Source organism: Haematobia irritans, chromosome 1, assembly GCF_050003625.1.
Source record: "Haematobia irritans isolate KBUSLIRL chromosome 1, ASM5000362v1, whole genome shotgun sequence".
In the NCBI taxonomy this organism is placed as follows: Eukaryota; Metazoa; Arthropoda; class Insecta; order Diptera; family Muscidae; genus Haematobia; species Haematobia irritans.
The window spans coordinates 162,628,016-162,646,608 of record NC_134397.1 but is presented as its reverse complement, the minus strand read 5'-3'; the positions used below and the strand labels follow the sequence as shown (position 1 = coordinate 162,646,608).

The window sequence follows — 18,593 nt, the reverse complement described above, 5'->3', positions numbered from 1 at the left end:
CTAATTATTCCCGAACAAAATCTTCAATTATTTAATTGGCAACTTTATTGGAAATATTGTTTATTTAATTGAAATGTTAAATGGTGTAAATAATATTTTAATTAAAAACGTAACAATATTTCAATCATTTTCTTAACATAACTGACCCTATTTTTTATTATGATTAAAAAGATATTTGCATCACTTAATTTTTTATTCAATTTCAATCAACTTTTTAATTGCAAATATTTTGGCGATATTTTTTCCGTGTTATTATTATTTTATTTCACATTTTTATATAGGTTGTAGCAAGATTAGGCGTCACTAATGGGGGCATCAAAGTACTTGATTTACCAAAATTTCGACAAAGCGAAAAAAACTCAAACCTAATACGGAACGCTTAACCTAATTTTTGACAGCTTAACTGATAACGTCCTATTTTTGATGAGGAACAAACTGATATGGCAACTTTCATGTATTTATGGTAACTATAATATACAAACAAGTAAAACACAAAGAGAGCACGAAATATTTATGAATTGCCGGTTAATAAAAAGATAGGAAAAAATCACTATTCACAAAATTCACTTTGCATTCCATTTTTTAACTATTCTCTGTTCTGTAAAGACATTTTGACCAAAAAAAAATGTTATTGTTGTTGCAACTTTAAGGTTGTCCCAAATTGCGGAGTTGTGAAATTCAGTAACAAGTCACCCCATAACCACCCACAAATACCCACCACGTTGCCCATACGACAGTATCCCAAAACATTATTCAACTCATTTTTTACAAGTTTCATATTAGTGGCATGAATTTCCTTCCAACACTTCCTAAATTTATTCAAGTATCAAATTTCCTCTTGGCACCTATTTATAATGGGTGAGTTAGTGGATGGATAAATGGTGCAAGAGCCGAGATATTATTTGCATTACTGTAACTTTATGAAGCGCGCGCACACAAACACATACATAGGTAGGTATTCACATTTAAAGAAGAAACACTCAACATAATTATTATTTGCCCCATTAGTAACAGTATGTTAGTTATTATGAACGCAAAATTAAATTTTCTTTTTCAACCATTATACATTCAGTGTAATACTAAGATTGAATTATTTTTACGACACATTTTAATTGAGAATATAATAGATATACTTTTTTCGCAAAATTATTATCGGTATAGGTGGCTGTGAACATAACAAAAACTTATATTAAGAATAAGAGTACCCAATTTAATGGTAGCCTCCCGTCACATAAAGAAAGCAGCAGCGACCTACAATTCTCTATTGCGCGTTATTGCTACCTTTGCCGACACGTTACTGTTGTGTTTGCCACAAATACACACTGGAGCTTTATTTGGTGTTCGCACATAACTTTCCAATGTGTGGGAGATACTTTGTACGCTCTCCTCTGTTCGGGTGGTTTTGGGGCTGTTTTCTTGCTGTTTTATTTCGGCTCTGTTGCGCTCTACTATTGTAAATATCTATTCTCAACACATACAATTTATACATCAGAATTTTTCTCATTTTTAAGCATCGTGCCCCAATATTGGCGTCAATTGCCAAGAGTTGGAATAAAAATTACGTCGCTCTCTCTCTCAGTGTTTGTTTCTCTCGCCGGATGTACTCAATCCCCATCAGTGGCATAACTTGTTTATGAATAATAAACGCCTTATTTTGTGTGCAGTAGACGGATACATACAAAAAATGAGCGAGAGTAAAATTCATTTCGCATGCACAGAATCATTGAAAAGAATTTGGCATAAACCTTAGCGCCAATATTGCAATGATGTAGAGAGAACGAGAAAGCACATAAACTTGTTGTTTATGGTGGGGCTAAATTGTGTAGAGTTGCCAACTTTAACTAGTGAAAATAAGGAAATCGATTTTAATATGGGAATGATATGTAAAAACTGAAGCAAAGATAAGTACCAATTTCAAGTTTCAGCGATAAATTTGTAATTCCTTCGCTGTTATTCATTCTTATCAATTCTGTTTAAAGTTGTGATTCACAATAAAAATAAAAAAATTAATATTTTATATATTTTAAAAAATCTAAATATAACAAGGCATAAGAGAGCAATTTAGATTATCAAAACATTGTTCAACAAATGGTAAATGTTAAACAATTTAAAAAAAATTGGTGTATGCGAATATAGTAAGTGTTTCTTTCTCTTCTTATGCCCTCATTTTTTGTTATTAAACAGCCTTAAGAAATAGATTGGAAAACATAAAAAATAAAAAAAAAATAAAAAAAAAACTACAAAAAAAAAACAAAAAAAAATATAAAAATATATAAAAAAACATTAGAATAATTAAATAAATAAAATAAACTTAATAAGTTTTTATTAGAGCTTAATTATTAGAACTAAATATTTAAAATACAACTTAAATACGTACAATGCTACAAACAAAAATCAAATTTTGTAGTAATGATATTTTAGTAATAATAACTTCTTTTTTATGTCAGTTTTTGTTTTCTATCCATTGTTTACTAGTAGTTGTTCTCACTTTGTTTTCTAAATCACTAAAATATTTTTTTTAAATTATTTATATATTGTTTTTTCTAATTTACTCATCTTTGTTCTTCTCTTTTATAATTTATTATTGCTAGTTTTTATTATAATTTTTATTATGTTATTTTTGGTCAAATTTGTTTATATTTAAAGTAACTTTTGTAGTTTTTTTATAACCATTTTACATTGGCCTAAAGGCTTGGTTATTTTTTTGCAATAAATATAAATAAAATAAAAAAATAATACATGGGTTTGAAGAAATAGACTGAAAGGGGAGATGGCAACCCCAAAACCCACTATCTACGTGAATGTCATTGATGAAATATATTTTGAATGCAAAACAAAACTGATAACCAAAATTCTACCTAGCAACCAGCAATGAAAACATAGTAATCAGCTGATTCCTTCAAAAAAAACCTCTTTAAATTGGTCTTCTATAACTTAGAAGGGAACGAACTTGGTACCCACCTTAAACACAAACTTAATAATGAACTTTATATGAAATATCAAGTTTTTTTTTTATTAATCGGATGTTTATATATCGACTGGCCGAATAAAATTATATTTTTTTGTAATTTATTATTAATTATATTTTTTTATATTTTAATTACATTTTTTTTATTTTTATTATTTATTATTATTTTTTATGTAAATATAAAAATACATTATTTTCAATAAAATTAATAAGGACAAAATAGTATTTGACAATGTTTCTTGTGAAACGTGCACAAAAATTATACACGTGGAATTTTAGTACAAAATAATACAATATTTAATTTGTTAGTGGTAATTTAGAAATTGTGTAAATATGTACGAATGTTTGATAAAAAACAGCACATTTTTTCTATTTTTTTGCAAAATGGTTTTTGTACGTTAAAAAATACAGTGCGCATAAAAATATTGCTTTACAAATAAACAATTTGATTCCAGGGATGGAAAATACAATTTTTAAGAAAGTACTAAAAAGGTACTTTTTTGAGCGAAAAAGTACTTTTCACTAAATTTTAACAAAAATTCTATTGGAAGATTATTGTCAAGAGCTCCCTTAAATTGAATTTTAAAGAAAATAAAATTCTGTTTGCCAAATTTTGCTAAATTTTAAATATTTTCTTTTTTTTAATCTTATATTCGCTTACAAAGACTACCGTAGTATTGTAATCGCCGCTGCCACAGCTCTCCTTTATGCTACTACATAAATTTTTTCTGGAAAAAAAATAAATTTTTGACGAAATTTTCTATAGAAATAAAATTTTGACGAAATTTTCTATAGAAATAAAATTTTGACAAAATTTTCTATAGAAATAAAATTTTGACAAAATTTTCTATAGAAATAAAATTTTGACAAAATTTTCTATAGAAATAAAATTTTGACAAAGTTTTCTATAGAAATAAAATTTTGACAAAATTTTCTATAGAAATAAAATTTTGACAAAAATTTTTATAAAAATAAAATTTTGACAAAATTTTCTATAGAAATAAAATTTTGACAAAATTTTCTATAGAAATAAAATTTTGACAAAATTTTCGATAAAAATAACATTTTGAGAAAATTTTCTTTAGAAATAAAATGTTGAGAAAATTTTCTATAGATATAAAATGTTGACAAAATTTTCTATAGAAATAAAATTTTGACAAAATTTTCTATAGAAATAAAATTTGGACAAAATTTTCTATAGAAATAAAATTTGGACAAAATTTTCTATAGAAATAAATTTTTGACAAAATTTCTTATAGAAATAAAATTTTGACAATATTTTCTTTATTTTTGCAAAATAACAATTTTTGTTAAGTTTTTCTCCAAATCTACCAAGATTACTTTTGTCTCAAGTTTCGACATTAATTTAATGTTTTGCATTATTTTCGAACGCGATCGATAACTTCTTATCTAGATAGTGTTCGTGGGGAAGCGTAACATAGAATCACGTGCTTTTTGGACTAAAACACTATTGAAATTCAAGCAAGTCGTATTTGGGACGATGGCTTTTACAATATCGTGATTTTCTTCCCGCATGAACTTGTCTGTTTTGCCAAATTTGTAAAAGACTATTAGCAAATAAGTTTGTTAAACTTTCTCAACATATTAAATCATTCGAGGGGGTACTACGGTACTGACCAGGGTGAAAAAGTATTGAAAAAAGTACTATAGTACTGCATTTTCCATCCCTGTTTGATTCTGGCGGACAATATAGATATTTTTACATTACACATATATTTTACTAATATTGGCCTTATCACTGGTAAATATTATTTATCTTCCAATTTGTAGGTTTTCGAATTGTAGGGCAAAATATGATTTTCAATTTTGGTTTCAGATTACACAGACGTACTATAGATTTTCCAGAAGAAAAAAAACCTTAATCCAATGCATACGAAAGGTTGAAACAGACACAGGATTTTATTTTGGGGGCTCAAGTGCTGATTTATAATTTTGCTCAGCTTCGCTGAAACATTTTTCTACATTTCTTGAAGTCTCGGGTCTTAATGTTGCTCCTCATCTGTGTTAATCACTGATGCGGAAAATATATCCCATAAATATATAAATAATAAAGGGGGATACTTTCATATTGATCTATCAATTTTATTACTTGATTATCTAGAAATTTTAAAAAGACATGGTGACCGAACACCTATTTTCATTTAGAAGATTATCTTCTTAAGGTGTATTACGAAATCTTTATTTATTGCAGCTGATGCTCTACTGACTTTCTTGTCAAATAATTTTTGGGGAATTTTAATTTAAATTTGGAATTTTTTGGGACGAAAGCATCCTGATTTGGAGACAAGAGTCAGGAAAATACTGGCAACACTGGAAGTAGATATTTCAACCTAGAAAAAAAAAACCGCGAAATCAGTGAGAGCCTTAAAGAACTCTTTTTCTGTATGCTCAGAATAAATTGTATCTCTTTTTGGTGCTCTCTCGATTGTTTGCAATTGCAAAATTTGGTGCACATATAATGACATTTTAGCATAATTCACTACTGAGTGCATTTTATTCGTGTTCTTTGCCATTATATGTATATATGTAAATACTACACCTATATTTATTTTGTACATATACCTTGCATTCATTGTTGCTCTATAGTATCTATTTTTCATCAGTCTGTTAATGGTGGTTGCTCTTGGTCTCATTTTACTTGTAGGTTGTATTTGACACACTAGAACTGTATGTAAGGTAGGCATGAACTGTAAGAATCCGGTGGAGATGGTAGATACAAAATAGCCCCCAATGTTCTGCATGAAGAGATGGTAGTAAAAGATGTCGTATCATTTGTACTTTCAAATAAGCTACTATTTAGCTATAAAAAAAACTAGATTTGTTGTGCACTCACTTGAGAGAATTTTTGACGTCGTTATTGGAGTTTTTTTTTTGCATGCTAAAGCTGGGGCGAAATTTTCTGATGCAAAAGATACTACTTCACTGCAAGCTAATAGATAAATAGGAAGTGTGAAACATAAAAATAAATACACATTTTAAATCGTTCAAAGTCATATTCTGAGAGTGAGTGGGTGGTTTTCACACATTTTCCAAACTTTAAAAGCTTGTTTCAATTGGACACTGAACATTTAATGGTTCGGTGGGTAATCCGATAGAATTTGAAATAATAATATTGGCATATGAGACTGTTGTGGAATAAACAAAAAATATATACCGACATGTTTCAGATTCTGAATTGCAAATTACAGAAATGTGCTTATTTTCTAACGACAAATTCGAGATAATCTAGGATTTCAATCCAAGTTCAAGTTGACCTTATCTTAAATGTCAAGTTGGTCTTCTCTTTATGAACTATATTCCCAAATTGAATATAGTTCATGATTTAGCGTGGAAATGAAAATTTTGCGATTTGAATATTGGAACATGGGGAAAAGTTAAACCATAGCCTACATATGGAATGACATACAAAAAACGCGTAAGAATAAGTGTCAGCATCTTCTGTATATAGAACAAGAATCATGGTATAAATTCATATGTATGTAAATCTTTACAAAGGCACAGGTAAGAAACGTTAGAAGTTTTGGCCAGTATAAGTTAAAAAATGTGTATAAAATTTCCACACAACTTTCAATTTGATTGTTTTGGGTCAATTACAATAGACAGATGGACACTAAAGCTCGGCTGACGAATCGGCTTCGGCCGAAGTCGACTTGTCCCAAGGTTGAAATTGTCTCATTAAAAACACCCAGTACAAATAAAATGTAAAAATCCTTTTTTTGTCATTAAATAAAATGAAACTACAAACAAAAAATGTTTTCTGATTCAATCACAAAATTAATAGACCAAATTAATTTATTAATTTAAATGTTTTCAATCAGTTAAATGATAGTATCAATTAAAAAACAATTTGAAAGCCAATTGAAAAATTAATTGATCCAATTAAATAATTAATTGATACTATTCATTTTTGTGATTGATTTTTGTTTCAATTAAAAAATGTCTTTAATAAATTAAATTTTTAACTGATTTTTTTTTAAACTCAGAATTTTGAATAATAAAAAGTTCTAAAAGAATATTATAAGACATGGACTGAACATCGGCTTCGGCCAAAAAAAAACCGCTTCGGTCGAGCTATAATGGACATCTTAGTTTCTGGTCTTTAGGTTAGGTTAGGTTAGGTTAGGTTAGGTTAGGGTATGGAGGATGACACGAATCCGAACTAGCGGATTTGTGTCCACTTAGACCATAGTTGGTCCACAGTTCCTCCACCCCAAAGCCTTGATGAAGACGAGAATATTCCTCAGGCTGCATTCTCGCAAGTCGGTCATAGTCTGAAAGAAATAGCACAATACAAAGGATTGAATTTAAAATCCAATTAGATTTAATTACTGGGAAACTTCCCAAGCTTGGACACTCTGGAAACCGGACAACTCTCAAAAGTGCACAATTGTTTTGAGATGTTTTCTATATGAGAACTGGGCACCTTCCATGTGTGGACAAAATGTAGGCGGCCGTGGGCGTTCACATCTGAGAGGTTTCACTGTCTAGATCTCTTTTTCTAGACTTTTTACAAACAAATCCCGCTTGGCATATAGGCTACATCTACAGCTCATTCGCGTGACATGCCTATAGATCTAATTTTACCACATATCGATATGATATACAGTGAAACTTTCCAAATGTGGACCCAACTCTCAAAAGTGAAAACATTATCGCCTTAAAATTAAGCTTTCATAAGTAGGCACGCCCCAAATATGGAAAAAGAATTTGACGATTCCATGTGTCCAGTTCTGTGAGGTTTCACTGCACCCATTTTTATACCCTTCACCACTACTGTGGTACAGGGTATAATAAGTTTGTGCATTTGTATGTAACGCCAAGAAGGAAAAGTCTGAGACCCATCGTTTAGTATACCGATCGTCTTAGAATTAAATTCTGAGTCGATTTAGCGATGTCCGTCTGTCTGTCTGTCTGTCTGTCTGTCTGTCTGTCTGTCTGTCCGTCTGTCTGTTGATGTATTTTTGTGTGCAAAGTACAGCTCGCAGTTTTAGTCCGATTGTCCTAAAATTTGGTATAGGGTCCTGTTTCGGCTCAAAGACGATCCCTATTGATTTTGGAAAAAATCGGTTCAGATTTAGATATAGCTGCCATATATATTTTTCACCGATCTGGTCATAATTGGCGTGTATATCAACCGATCTTCCTCAAATTCCGTACATCCGAATATTTTATGACTCTCGAAAAACTTGCAAAATATCAGCCAAATCGGTTCAGATTTAGATATAGCTCCCATATATAGCTTTCGCCCGATTTACACTCATTTGCCCACAGAGGCCAATTTTTTGCTCCGATTTAGTTGAAATTTTGCACAGGGAGTAGAATTAGCATTGTAGCTATGCGTGTCAAATTTGGTTGAAATCGGTTCAGATTTAGATATAGCTCCCGTATATAGCTTTCGCCCGATTTACACTCAAATGACCACAGAGGCCAATTTTTTGCTCCGATTTAGTTCAAATTTTGCACAGGCAGTATAATTAGCATTGTAGCTATGCGTGCCAAATTTGGTTGAAATCGGTTCAGATTGAGATATAGCTCCCATATATAGCTTTCGCCCGATTTACACTCATATGACCACAGAGGCCAATTTTTAACTCCGATTTAGTTGAAATTTTGCACAGGGAGTAGAATTAGCATTGTAGCTATACGTGCCAAATTTGGTTGAAATCGGTTCAGATTTAGATATATCTCCCATATATAGCTTTCGCCCGATTTACACTCATATGACCACAGAGGCCAATTTTTAACTCCGATTTAGTTGAAATTTTGCAGAGGGAGTAGAATTAGCATTGTAGCTATGCGTGCCAAATTTGGTTGACATCGGTTCAGATTTAGATTTAGCTCCCATATATATGTTTTTCTGATTTCGACAAAAATGGTCAAAATACCAACATTTTCCTTGTAAAATCGCCACTGCTTAGTCGAAAAGTTGTAAAAATGACTCTAATTTTCCTAAACTTCTAATACATATATATCGAGCGATAAATCATAAATAAACTTTTTCGAAATTTACTTAAAATTGCTTCAGATTTAAACGTTTCCCATATTTTTTTACTAACATTGTGTTCCACCCTAGTGCATTAGCCGACTTAAATTTTGAGTCTATAGATTTTGTAGAAGTCTATCAAATTCTTCCAGATCGAGTGATATTTAAATGTATGTATTTGGGACAAACCTTTATATATAGCCCCCAACACATTTGACGGATGTGATATGGTATCGAAAATTTAGATCTACAAAGTGGTGCAGGGTATAATATAGTCGGCCCCGCCCGACTTTAGACTTTCCTTACTGGTTTTCCTATCGTTAGTGTTGAGAACATTTTTGGTGGTATCAACACTATAAAACGACCGTCCTTTATCATTGAGCTTAATATGGAATCCGACAGCACTCATAGCGTTGTTGGTCGCAATGTGTCTGTAACAACATAAGGTTGTCCCCACTAATATAAGCAAACTATCTTGGAATTTGTAAAATTTAGAACCTCCAAAATAATCTTGTGTTCTCCTCAGGCATAACTCCCACATGACAGACAAAGATAATTTCTTCATCTTTTCTTTGACTTTTTTGGAAATCCCTTTTGTTTACTCCTCTTTTAAATTTGTTTCCTCAAAGGCATGATTACAATGGCTTTTAGACTAGGAGTGAAGTGGCTACATTTCTTTTGTGGTTACGATATTGAAAACTTGCATTTTGGGCAAAATAAGACCCCTGTCACTCGAATATGGCAAATATGTCAAATGTCTTTCCGTTTGTATTGGGACAATTGCAAAAATCGTCCTGGGGACCAATTCGGGTAATGTGGAACCAATGCATTGCCAAAAAACTCTATTAAAACTCTTATATATGTCTCCAATATGGGCTCTGGCAGTGGTTAATGTTACATTCCAAAAAGACATTTCGTCGATCTTTATTCGGGTAATCTACATTGCAAAATTTTGTGTAGTACTTCTATATTCATTTTTGCTAACTGAATTGCTTGTCATCACTAGAAGCACTGGATAATCTGATTTGAAATCTAGTGGATGATAAACAATGTGGGAAGTCCATTTGTTGCTTTAGCCGCATACGTATATAATAAACGGAATATTCTTTGTTGCAAAATATTCCCTTTTTTACTAATACAAGGCTCATTGACTTACTTCATCAATATTTATCAGTGGATAGACGTTGTAAGTAGTGGTCAATATTCAACCGGAATTAATAGAACAGAAGCTTTCAGCACAAAACATTTTAAAATCACAGACATTTTTTCACTTCGTTCTAGTTTCAACTTTTTTTTTTGCAAACTTATTCACTGTTTTGGTTTGTATACGATCTTCTTCATACTGTATACATTTATAAAACAAATAAATTGACAAAAATGTCAATTTTCCTTCGTAATGATATAAATGATCCAAAAATGTTGTACACTAATTTCTTAGAAATTGATCATATACACAAACAACAATAAACAATTAGCCACAATGTTTACAGCACCAAATTACATGCAATTGAAACATACCAAAATTTTAACACCAATAAAATCTGCTATTTAAATGTTATTTACTTTAAAAGAAATTCATTGAGTACACACATATTTTAGCATAGAAATTATTGTCTAGATTATTTTAATATCGCTTGCAGAGAATCATTTTTATTAACAGCAAAATACCAAAAAAAATCTCTCTATTATCTACAATCCCGCAACAAAACTATACATTCACACTCACACCTTCTCAACAAAAAAGTGACAGTTGAGAGAACAAAGCCAATACTTATGTTCAAACGTCGATACTTTAAGAATATAAGTCGTCGAGACCCACAGCTAAATTGAAACGCGTGTACGCTGTACGCGAACAAAGGCACATTAAAAGGTAAGTACTATATTCGCTTTTCGCGTTGAAATTTTCGCGGTTACTTTATTAAAACAGTTCAACATAGAGGCCGGTAATATGTTCATTTTTCGCATATAGAAAGCGGTGTTTATTTAGGTAAAAGGGAGCGCTATTCAAGTGTGAGCGATATGGAATTAAGTTGGTGGTTGCTGCTTGATATTACTAAATTAACATTTTATTTTACCTTGGGCAATTGATCTGCTACTCCTTTCATCCTTTGTATATTTTCGGAACAAAATTATGATACGTGTTTGCGTTATAAACCCACACAAATAGTTTTCATAAATAATTTCTTAATTCACAGTGCAAATGGCGCCATGCTATAAACGTCAGTTTTTCGACTCGAAAAAAAAACAAAGTACCAAAGTTCGCCAGTTTTTGGCATTTTTTGGTTTTGTATGGAGTTTCAACGCGAAAACCAATTAGAGTACTGGTCTTAAAGCATAATTCGTTGCATTAATATTAGAATGATGTTGAGTTAAATCCCTGCCTGCATTTCAAAGTTCCATTTCATCCTCATCGCTACCAAACATCGGCGCGAATTGCACTGATGAGATGTTCTGGATAGAACACCAGTGCAACGATGTTCTGGATAGCCCATACAAATGTTGCATCCAGTGCAAAAAGAAAACAGCCCTATAGTTATTTCGCTTAAAATTGTGAAAGGTATATTGGTGAACAATTTTTGACTTTCCAAATGGAATAAAGTGAAAAATGTACATGAAATAAATTAATATTAATTTATAAAGAATACTATAGCATGGTTACATTTAACCGTTTGCTGGAAATTTGAGTTATATTAATTAATGTTTTCTATTTCTTGTCGATTGCATATCGAACAGAGCCTTTGATTTGATTCTCTGTAAACGGAATTAAATGTAAGTTATTCCGGACGAAATGTCGGTGTTTTTAAAGAATTTTATAGGATGGCCAATCGATTCGAATTGTCGGCTATGGCTAAATAATAGATATATGTTTTATTTATTTATTCATCAACGTAATATAAAAAGCCGAAACAGGCCAAATAAAACTATATTACATCTCATAATACCCCTGCCAACATTTTTTGAATTTGAAGGCACTTCTGAGAATCCCTACCACGTCGAAAACAATCGTATACGACGTCCAAAACTCGTCGGAAAAGCGCCGTCACTATTGAGAAGTTGTACCACGCCAAGTTACTACAAAAAAGTATCGCATGAGTGCCATTATTAGGTGTCTTTTTTAATTAATTAAGAACGACGCCAATAAGAGCCCCTTCAAACTATCAGAAAAAGTGAATTTTAAGGTAGATGTAAAAGAATCATTGTGGTCAAGTAAATCACGACTAGATGTTTATTAATTTAATTAAATGTTTAGAAATTCTTATAAATACAATATTTTTACCACTATCACAACACATTTAATATTATTTTTGCATTAATAATAGAATGATGTTGAGTTACATGTTGCGGCGTCTATAAGCCAGTGTTTTTATTCTCGATGGAGGCAGCGTGTCTGGAAAATATCTGAAAAACAATCACTCTATTCCATTTGGAAAGTCAACATTTGTTCACCACCCTGCCAACATTTTTTGAATTTGGGGCGCTTCTGAGAATCCCCACTACGTCGAAAACAATCATATACGACATCAAAAACTCGTCGGAAAAGCGCCGTCACTATTGCCCTGCCAGCATTTCAAAGTTCCATTTCATCCTCATCGCTACCACAGACTCGTAAATGTCACCACAACCATCGCGAACTGTGATGGGGGAAGCATATCAAAAAGTACAAAATGTACATGAAAGTATTTTGCCATCACTACTGTTAGAAGAGCCATTTTATTTTTTGTGAAACGCCAAGCGCAACCAGCTTGTTATATTTTATTTAAATAAAAACGAAAATAAAGTTCTGAAAACATAGATATTACGCTTAAAATTGTGAAAGGTATATGGTGAACAATTTTCGACTTTCCAAATAGAATAAAGTGATCGTTTTTCAAATATTTTTCCAGGCACGCTGTCTCCATCGAAAATAAACAAACTGGCTGATAGACGCTGCAATATGTAACTTGCTACTTAAAACTCAACATCATTGTTTTATTAATGCAAAAAATTATGTTAAATGTGATGAGATAAACCGAAAAATGATATATTTAAAAGAAATTATAAATGTTTAATCAAATCAATAAACATCTACACAGTCGTGTTTTACTTGACCACAATGATTCTTCTACAATTATCTTAAAATGCACTTTTTCTGATAGTTTGCAGGGGTTCTTATTGGCGTCCTTCGAAATTGATCTAAATAGGCACCTACTAATTGCACTGATGAGAAACTTTTTCGTAGTAACTTGGCGTGGTACAACTTCTCAATAGTGACGGCGCTTTTCCGACGAGTTTTTGATGTCGTATATGATTGTTTTCGACGTAGTGGGGATTCTCAGAAGCGCCCCAAAATTCAAAAAATGTTGGCAGGGTGAGAAGTTGTACCACGCCAAGTTACTACGAAAAAGTTTCTCATCAGTGCAATTATTAGGAGCCTATTTAGATCAATTCCGAAGGACGCCAATAAGATCCCCTGCAAACTATCAGAAAAAGTGAATTTTAAGGTAATTGTAGAGCAATCATTGTGGTCAAGTAAAACACGATTGTGTAGATGTTTATTGATTTGATTAAACATTTATAATTTCTTATAACATTTTTCAGTTTATCTCATCACATTTAACATATTTTTTTGCATTAATAAAAGAATGATGTTGAGTTTTAAGTAGCAAGTTACATATTGCAGCGTATATTAGCCAGTTTGTTTATTTGGGATGGAGAGAGCGTGCCTGGAAAAATATTTGAAAAACAATCACTTTATTCCATTTGGAAAGTCGAAAATTGTTCACCATATACCTTTCACAATTTTAAGCGTAAAATCTGTTTTCAGAACTTTATTTTCGTTTTTATTTAAATAAAATATAACAAGCTGGTTGCGCTTGGCGTTTCACAAAAAATAAAATGGCTTTTGTAAAAGTAGTGATGGCAATATACATGTATGAAGTACATTTTTTACTTTATGATACGCTGCCCCCCATCACAGTAGGATGGTTGTAGTGACATTTACGAGTCTGTGGTAGCGATGAAGCTGAAATGGAACTTTGAAATGCTGGCAGGGTAGGAATTGCTGTTGCCTGGAGACGTGTAGATTATTTTTTCTTGAAATAACTCAACAAATAACAAGCCATTGTATGTTTTTATTCAACTTCATTGTTTAATATTGTCAAAGCGTGCTGTATTGACAACAAAAACGCTAGGAAACGTGAAAAAGGGAATTATTCGCCGTCAAGCTTATTGTATTTGCCGTTGCGGCAAAAATGTTTCGCCTACCGCCTATTTCTATGGTTATATTTACACACTCTGTGGTAGCGATGAGGATGAAATGGAACTTTGAAATGCTGGCAGGGCAATATACCTTTCACAATTTTAAGCAGAGTAACAATGTTTTCAGCACTTAATTTCCCTTTTTGCTTAAATAAATTATAATAAGCTAGTTGCGCTTGGTGTTTCACAAAATATAAAATGGCTCTTCTTTGAATAGTGATGGCAAAATACTCTCATGTACATTTTGTACCTTTTGATATGCTTCACCCATCACACTTGGCGATTGTTGTAGTGTCATTTACGAGTCTGTGGTAGCGATGAGTATGAAATGGAACTTTGAAATGCTGGCAGGGACTGAATAAAAGAAAAAAAACGTTTGCATACGGCTAGAGATAAATATAAAATTATTCACTCTACTTAGAATATACTACTGAATTTTGCAATTCTTAAGGCACATGAAGAGAAAACTTAAATGTAATAAAAATACAATACACAAATTGAGATTTAATAAATAAAAAAAAAAATAAATAAATATGTAGAAATAAAAATAAAGTAAGTATATATAAGTGACTAATGCGCTTTACAGACTATCAGTTATTCCAGACGCCAGTGCTCGTGCCGAACATATCCCATATATTGTGCACAATATAAGTTAAGTCCGAAGGCACAATCGATACTGCTGCATGTTTATGGGATCGATAACACATTTACCGATTATTTAGTCATCGCCGACAAGTCGTATCGATCCGACACACTGTAAGATTCTTTTCAAACACCGACATTCCGTCCGGAATAACACCAGCACTATCGTCCGGATAAACTTATAGTCTGGACGGCGCATAAAAGTTGGGCAGGTGTATAATTGTAGTGATAAACTGTTGATAACAGCACCATTTTTCATCACTTTATTCTTTTGTTATATAAATAATATATTTTGCCTTCCTGGGATTTGTTATCGACTTATATATACAAGAGCATTGTATTACCTGTTGTTTTCGTAATGAATGAAACTCCCATCTCTGATGGATCCCGTTAGTGAATCCGCAGCGTGGCATCGTTACATTATTAGAATTCTTGTAAAATTGAAATTGGATGCGCCAGTAGTTCGAAAAGGAAAGGAGAATTTTTGCGGCTTACCACTGTTTCCAACCAATTAAATAAATAAAAAAAAATGGCCGCAAAAGGACGTGGAAATTTTCTGGCTCTGTTGGAACAATCTGTCTCAACGGAGTCTTCCAGTGAAGCCCCATCGACCAAAGATAGTGGCTTGGGTTCTCGATCGCCTGTTTCACTGGGAGAATATCGTCGTTTGGGCCGTGGTAAACTGATCGATGACTTAACATCCTCATGTTCAAATTTATCACTCGGTGGACGTGGCCGTAGTAATCTGAAATTTTTGGAGGATTCCCAATCACTAACGGGTTCATCTGGTGGAGGAGGGCGTGGAAGAGCAATGTTTTTTCAAAAATTACAGCAATTCGAGACAACAACAATAACCACTACATCAGAAGAAGTAGAACCCGAAGTAACTGAAAGCCAAAGCCACGCTACCACCTCCGAAGATAAAATTGAAATCAAAGATGAGGGATCAACATTCTTTAAGACCGTCAAGTCCTCACATGGTAGCAAAGGCAATCCCATTAAGCTGGCTTGCAATTACATACGATTGCATTCCGATCCGGGTAAAGGTGTCTATGTGTACGAGGTACGTTTCACACCCAATGTTGATTCAACAAGTTTGCGCATGAAGTATTTGAATGAACATCGCGATAAATTCGGTGGCGTAAAAACCTTTGATGGAGTTACTTTGTATTTGCCCATCCTATTGCCTAATAAACTGACCACATTCGTCTCTACGAACAAGATGGACAATTCCGAAATAGAGATTCGTGTCATGTTCAAGAGAAAGGAAACACTCAAGAATTGTATCCACTTGTACAATGTGCTCTTTGATCGTGTAATGAAAACTCTCCATTATGTTCGATTTGATCGAAAACAATTCGATCCTACATCACCCAAGATCATTCCACAACAGAAGCTGGAGGTATGGCCTGGATATGTGACAGCCGTTGATGAGTACGATGATGGCCTTATGTTGTGTTGTGATGTTTCGCATAGATTGCTTTGCCAAAAGACTGTACTCGATATGTTGGTTGAGATTCATAGAAGCAATCCTTCCTGCTTTCAGGAAGCAGCCAAAAAGTCGCTTTTAGGAAGTGTGGTTATAACACGTTATAATAACCGCACTTACCGCATAGATGACATATGCTTTGATAAAAATCCCATGTCGACATTTCCCACCAAGGATGGTGACATTTCATACTATGACTACTACGTTAAGCATCACAATATTAGTATTCGGGATAAGCAACAGCCATTGCTAATAAGCATCAAGAAACAGAGGCAAGCCAATAATGATCAAGCTGAGGATATTGTCTTTTGCCTAGTACCTGAAATTTGTTTCCTCACTGGACTTCGAGACGACATGAGATCAGACTTTAGACTCATGCGAGAAATTGCAACTTTCACCAGAGTTTCCCCCAATCAACGCCTCCAGGCTTTGGAAAAGTTTTATACAAATATCAATAACTCGCCTGAAGCTAAGCAAATTCTAAAGGACTGGGGCTTATCGTTGAAGCAGTCATATGAGATTGTTACTGGACGCCAATTCGAAGAAGAGAAAATTTACTTTAGTCAAAAGGTCTTCGGCGCAGGCCCAAATGCTGATTTTTCCAAATATGCCACCTCAAATGATCTACTCGATGTAGTGCATCTACACACATGGGTTTTGTTACATTGCAAGAATGATGGTAAAACAGCTCAATCCTTCTTGGACCATGTAGAGAAGTGTACACGTGCTTTTGGCATGAAAGTGCAAAAGCCGAAAGTAGTTGTTTTGCCTTCAGATCGAGTGGATGCCTTTGTCAATGCTTTACGAGAAAACATCAAGAAGGAGACCCAAATTGTTGTCTGCATATCACCCACAAATCGAGAAGATCGTTATAATGCCATCAAAAAGATATGTTGTGCCGAAATGCCTGTGCCGTCTCAAGTAGTCAATTCTCGTACATTAGCCAATGATGCCAAAAATCGTTCTATTGTACAGAAAATCATGCTGCAAATGAATTGTAAATTGGGTGGTTCCCTGTGGTCAGTGAAAATACCATTCCGCAGTGTTATGATTTGTGGCATTGATTCATATCATGATCCTGCCCAAAAAGGTAATTCGGTAGCTGCGTTTGTGGGATCTCTAAATGATTCCTATACGAAATGGTTCAGCAAAGCTGTGATGCAAACAAAGCGTGAGGAAATAGTTGGTGGCTTATGTTCATCATTCATAGCTGCCCTAAAGGCATACCAAATAGAAAACCAAAGATTTCCTGACAGTGTGATTATCTATAGAGACGGTGTGGGTGATGGTCAACTTTCATTGTGTGAAAGCTATGAAATACCCCAATTTGAAAAAGCCAGTCTAGATATTCTCAAACACCCAATCAAAATTACCTTTATTGTCACCCAGAAAAGGATCAACACACGTTATTTCTCGGGAAATGGTAGCAACATCAATAATCCACCACCTGGCACAGTTATTGATACAACAATTACCCGGGCCAACTACTATGACTTCTTCTTGGTCTCACAAGCTGTCCGTCAAGGTACGGTCTCACCTACTCACTATGTTGTTCTTCGAGATGATTCTGCATATAGCCCTGATATTCTACAACGATTGAGCTATAAACTCTGTTTTATGTATTACAACTGGCCAGGTACTATACGCATTCCAGCATGTTGTCAGTATGCTCATAAAATGGCATACCTTGTGGGTCAGAATATCAAGAGAGCTCCAGCGGATGAACTATCGAATATGTTATTCTACCTATAAACGACTGATTATGATATTAATGAATTTAATCTTTATTTCTTTTTTATTTTTGCATATCCTTATGAATTATCCTTTTTTATTTTTTATTTCTTATGGACGACTAAGCCACATGGTACAAAGTCAATATATTTATAAAATAAATATGTGACCCTTGTAGCGATACTAGCAAACTTTTGTTAATTTTAGTAATGCATTGAATATAATACAATATTCGATTCAGTTTTGATAACTGAGTAAAAATTAAATCGTTTGTCTTTTATTGGATATTGGTAAACATTGGTGAAGTGGTATTATGGGATTTAATTTGTGGTCCTTTGTTTGGCAAATCAAATGATTTTTTTGGGATATATAAAAATTGGAGATTGTCCCATGACACTAGAATCCAAAGAGATTTAATAATTTCCTTATTTGCATCATTTATCGAAGTAGGTTTGATATAGACATATAAATTACTTGCAGCTTAAGGTGGGTATTAAGTTCGAGTTTAGCCACTAAAATAG

At 33.1% G+C, this 18,593-nt stretch overlaps 2 protein-coding genes across 2 annotated transcripts in view; one reads left to right on the top strand and one right to left on the bottom strand.

The window, feature by feature from the left end:
* The window catches only part of KrT95D (phosphofurin acidic cluster sorting protein KrT95D), a 287,611-nt gene extending 276,976 nt beyond the window's left edge, over positions 1-10,635 (bottom strand). Inside the window, exon 1 of the mRNA XM_075292058.1 lies at positions 10,491-10,635. The gene's annotated coding sequence lies outside the window, so the exon portion shown is untranslated. The remainder of the gene's footprint in view (positions 1-10,490) is intronic.
* A 4,632-nt stretch (positions 10,636-15,267) lies between these two features.
* On the top strand, positions 15,268-18,338 carry AGO3 (Argonaute 3). The gene has a single exon (XM_075292057.1). It carries the CDS (start codon positions 15,382-15,384, stop codon positions 18,091-18,093), a length of 2,712 nt encoding a protein of 903 aa, XP_075148172.1. The 5' UTR covers positions 15,268-15,381; the 3' UTR covers positions 18,094-18,338.
* The last annotated feature ends 255 nt before the right edge of the window (positions 18,339-18,593 follow it).

Excerpts from the sequence above, each read along its gene's own strand:
- AGO3 (XM_075292057.1), top strand. The coding sequence starts at position 15,382 with ATGGCCGCAAAAGGACGTGGAAATTTTCTGGCTCTGTTGGAACAATCT.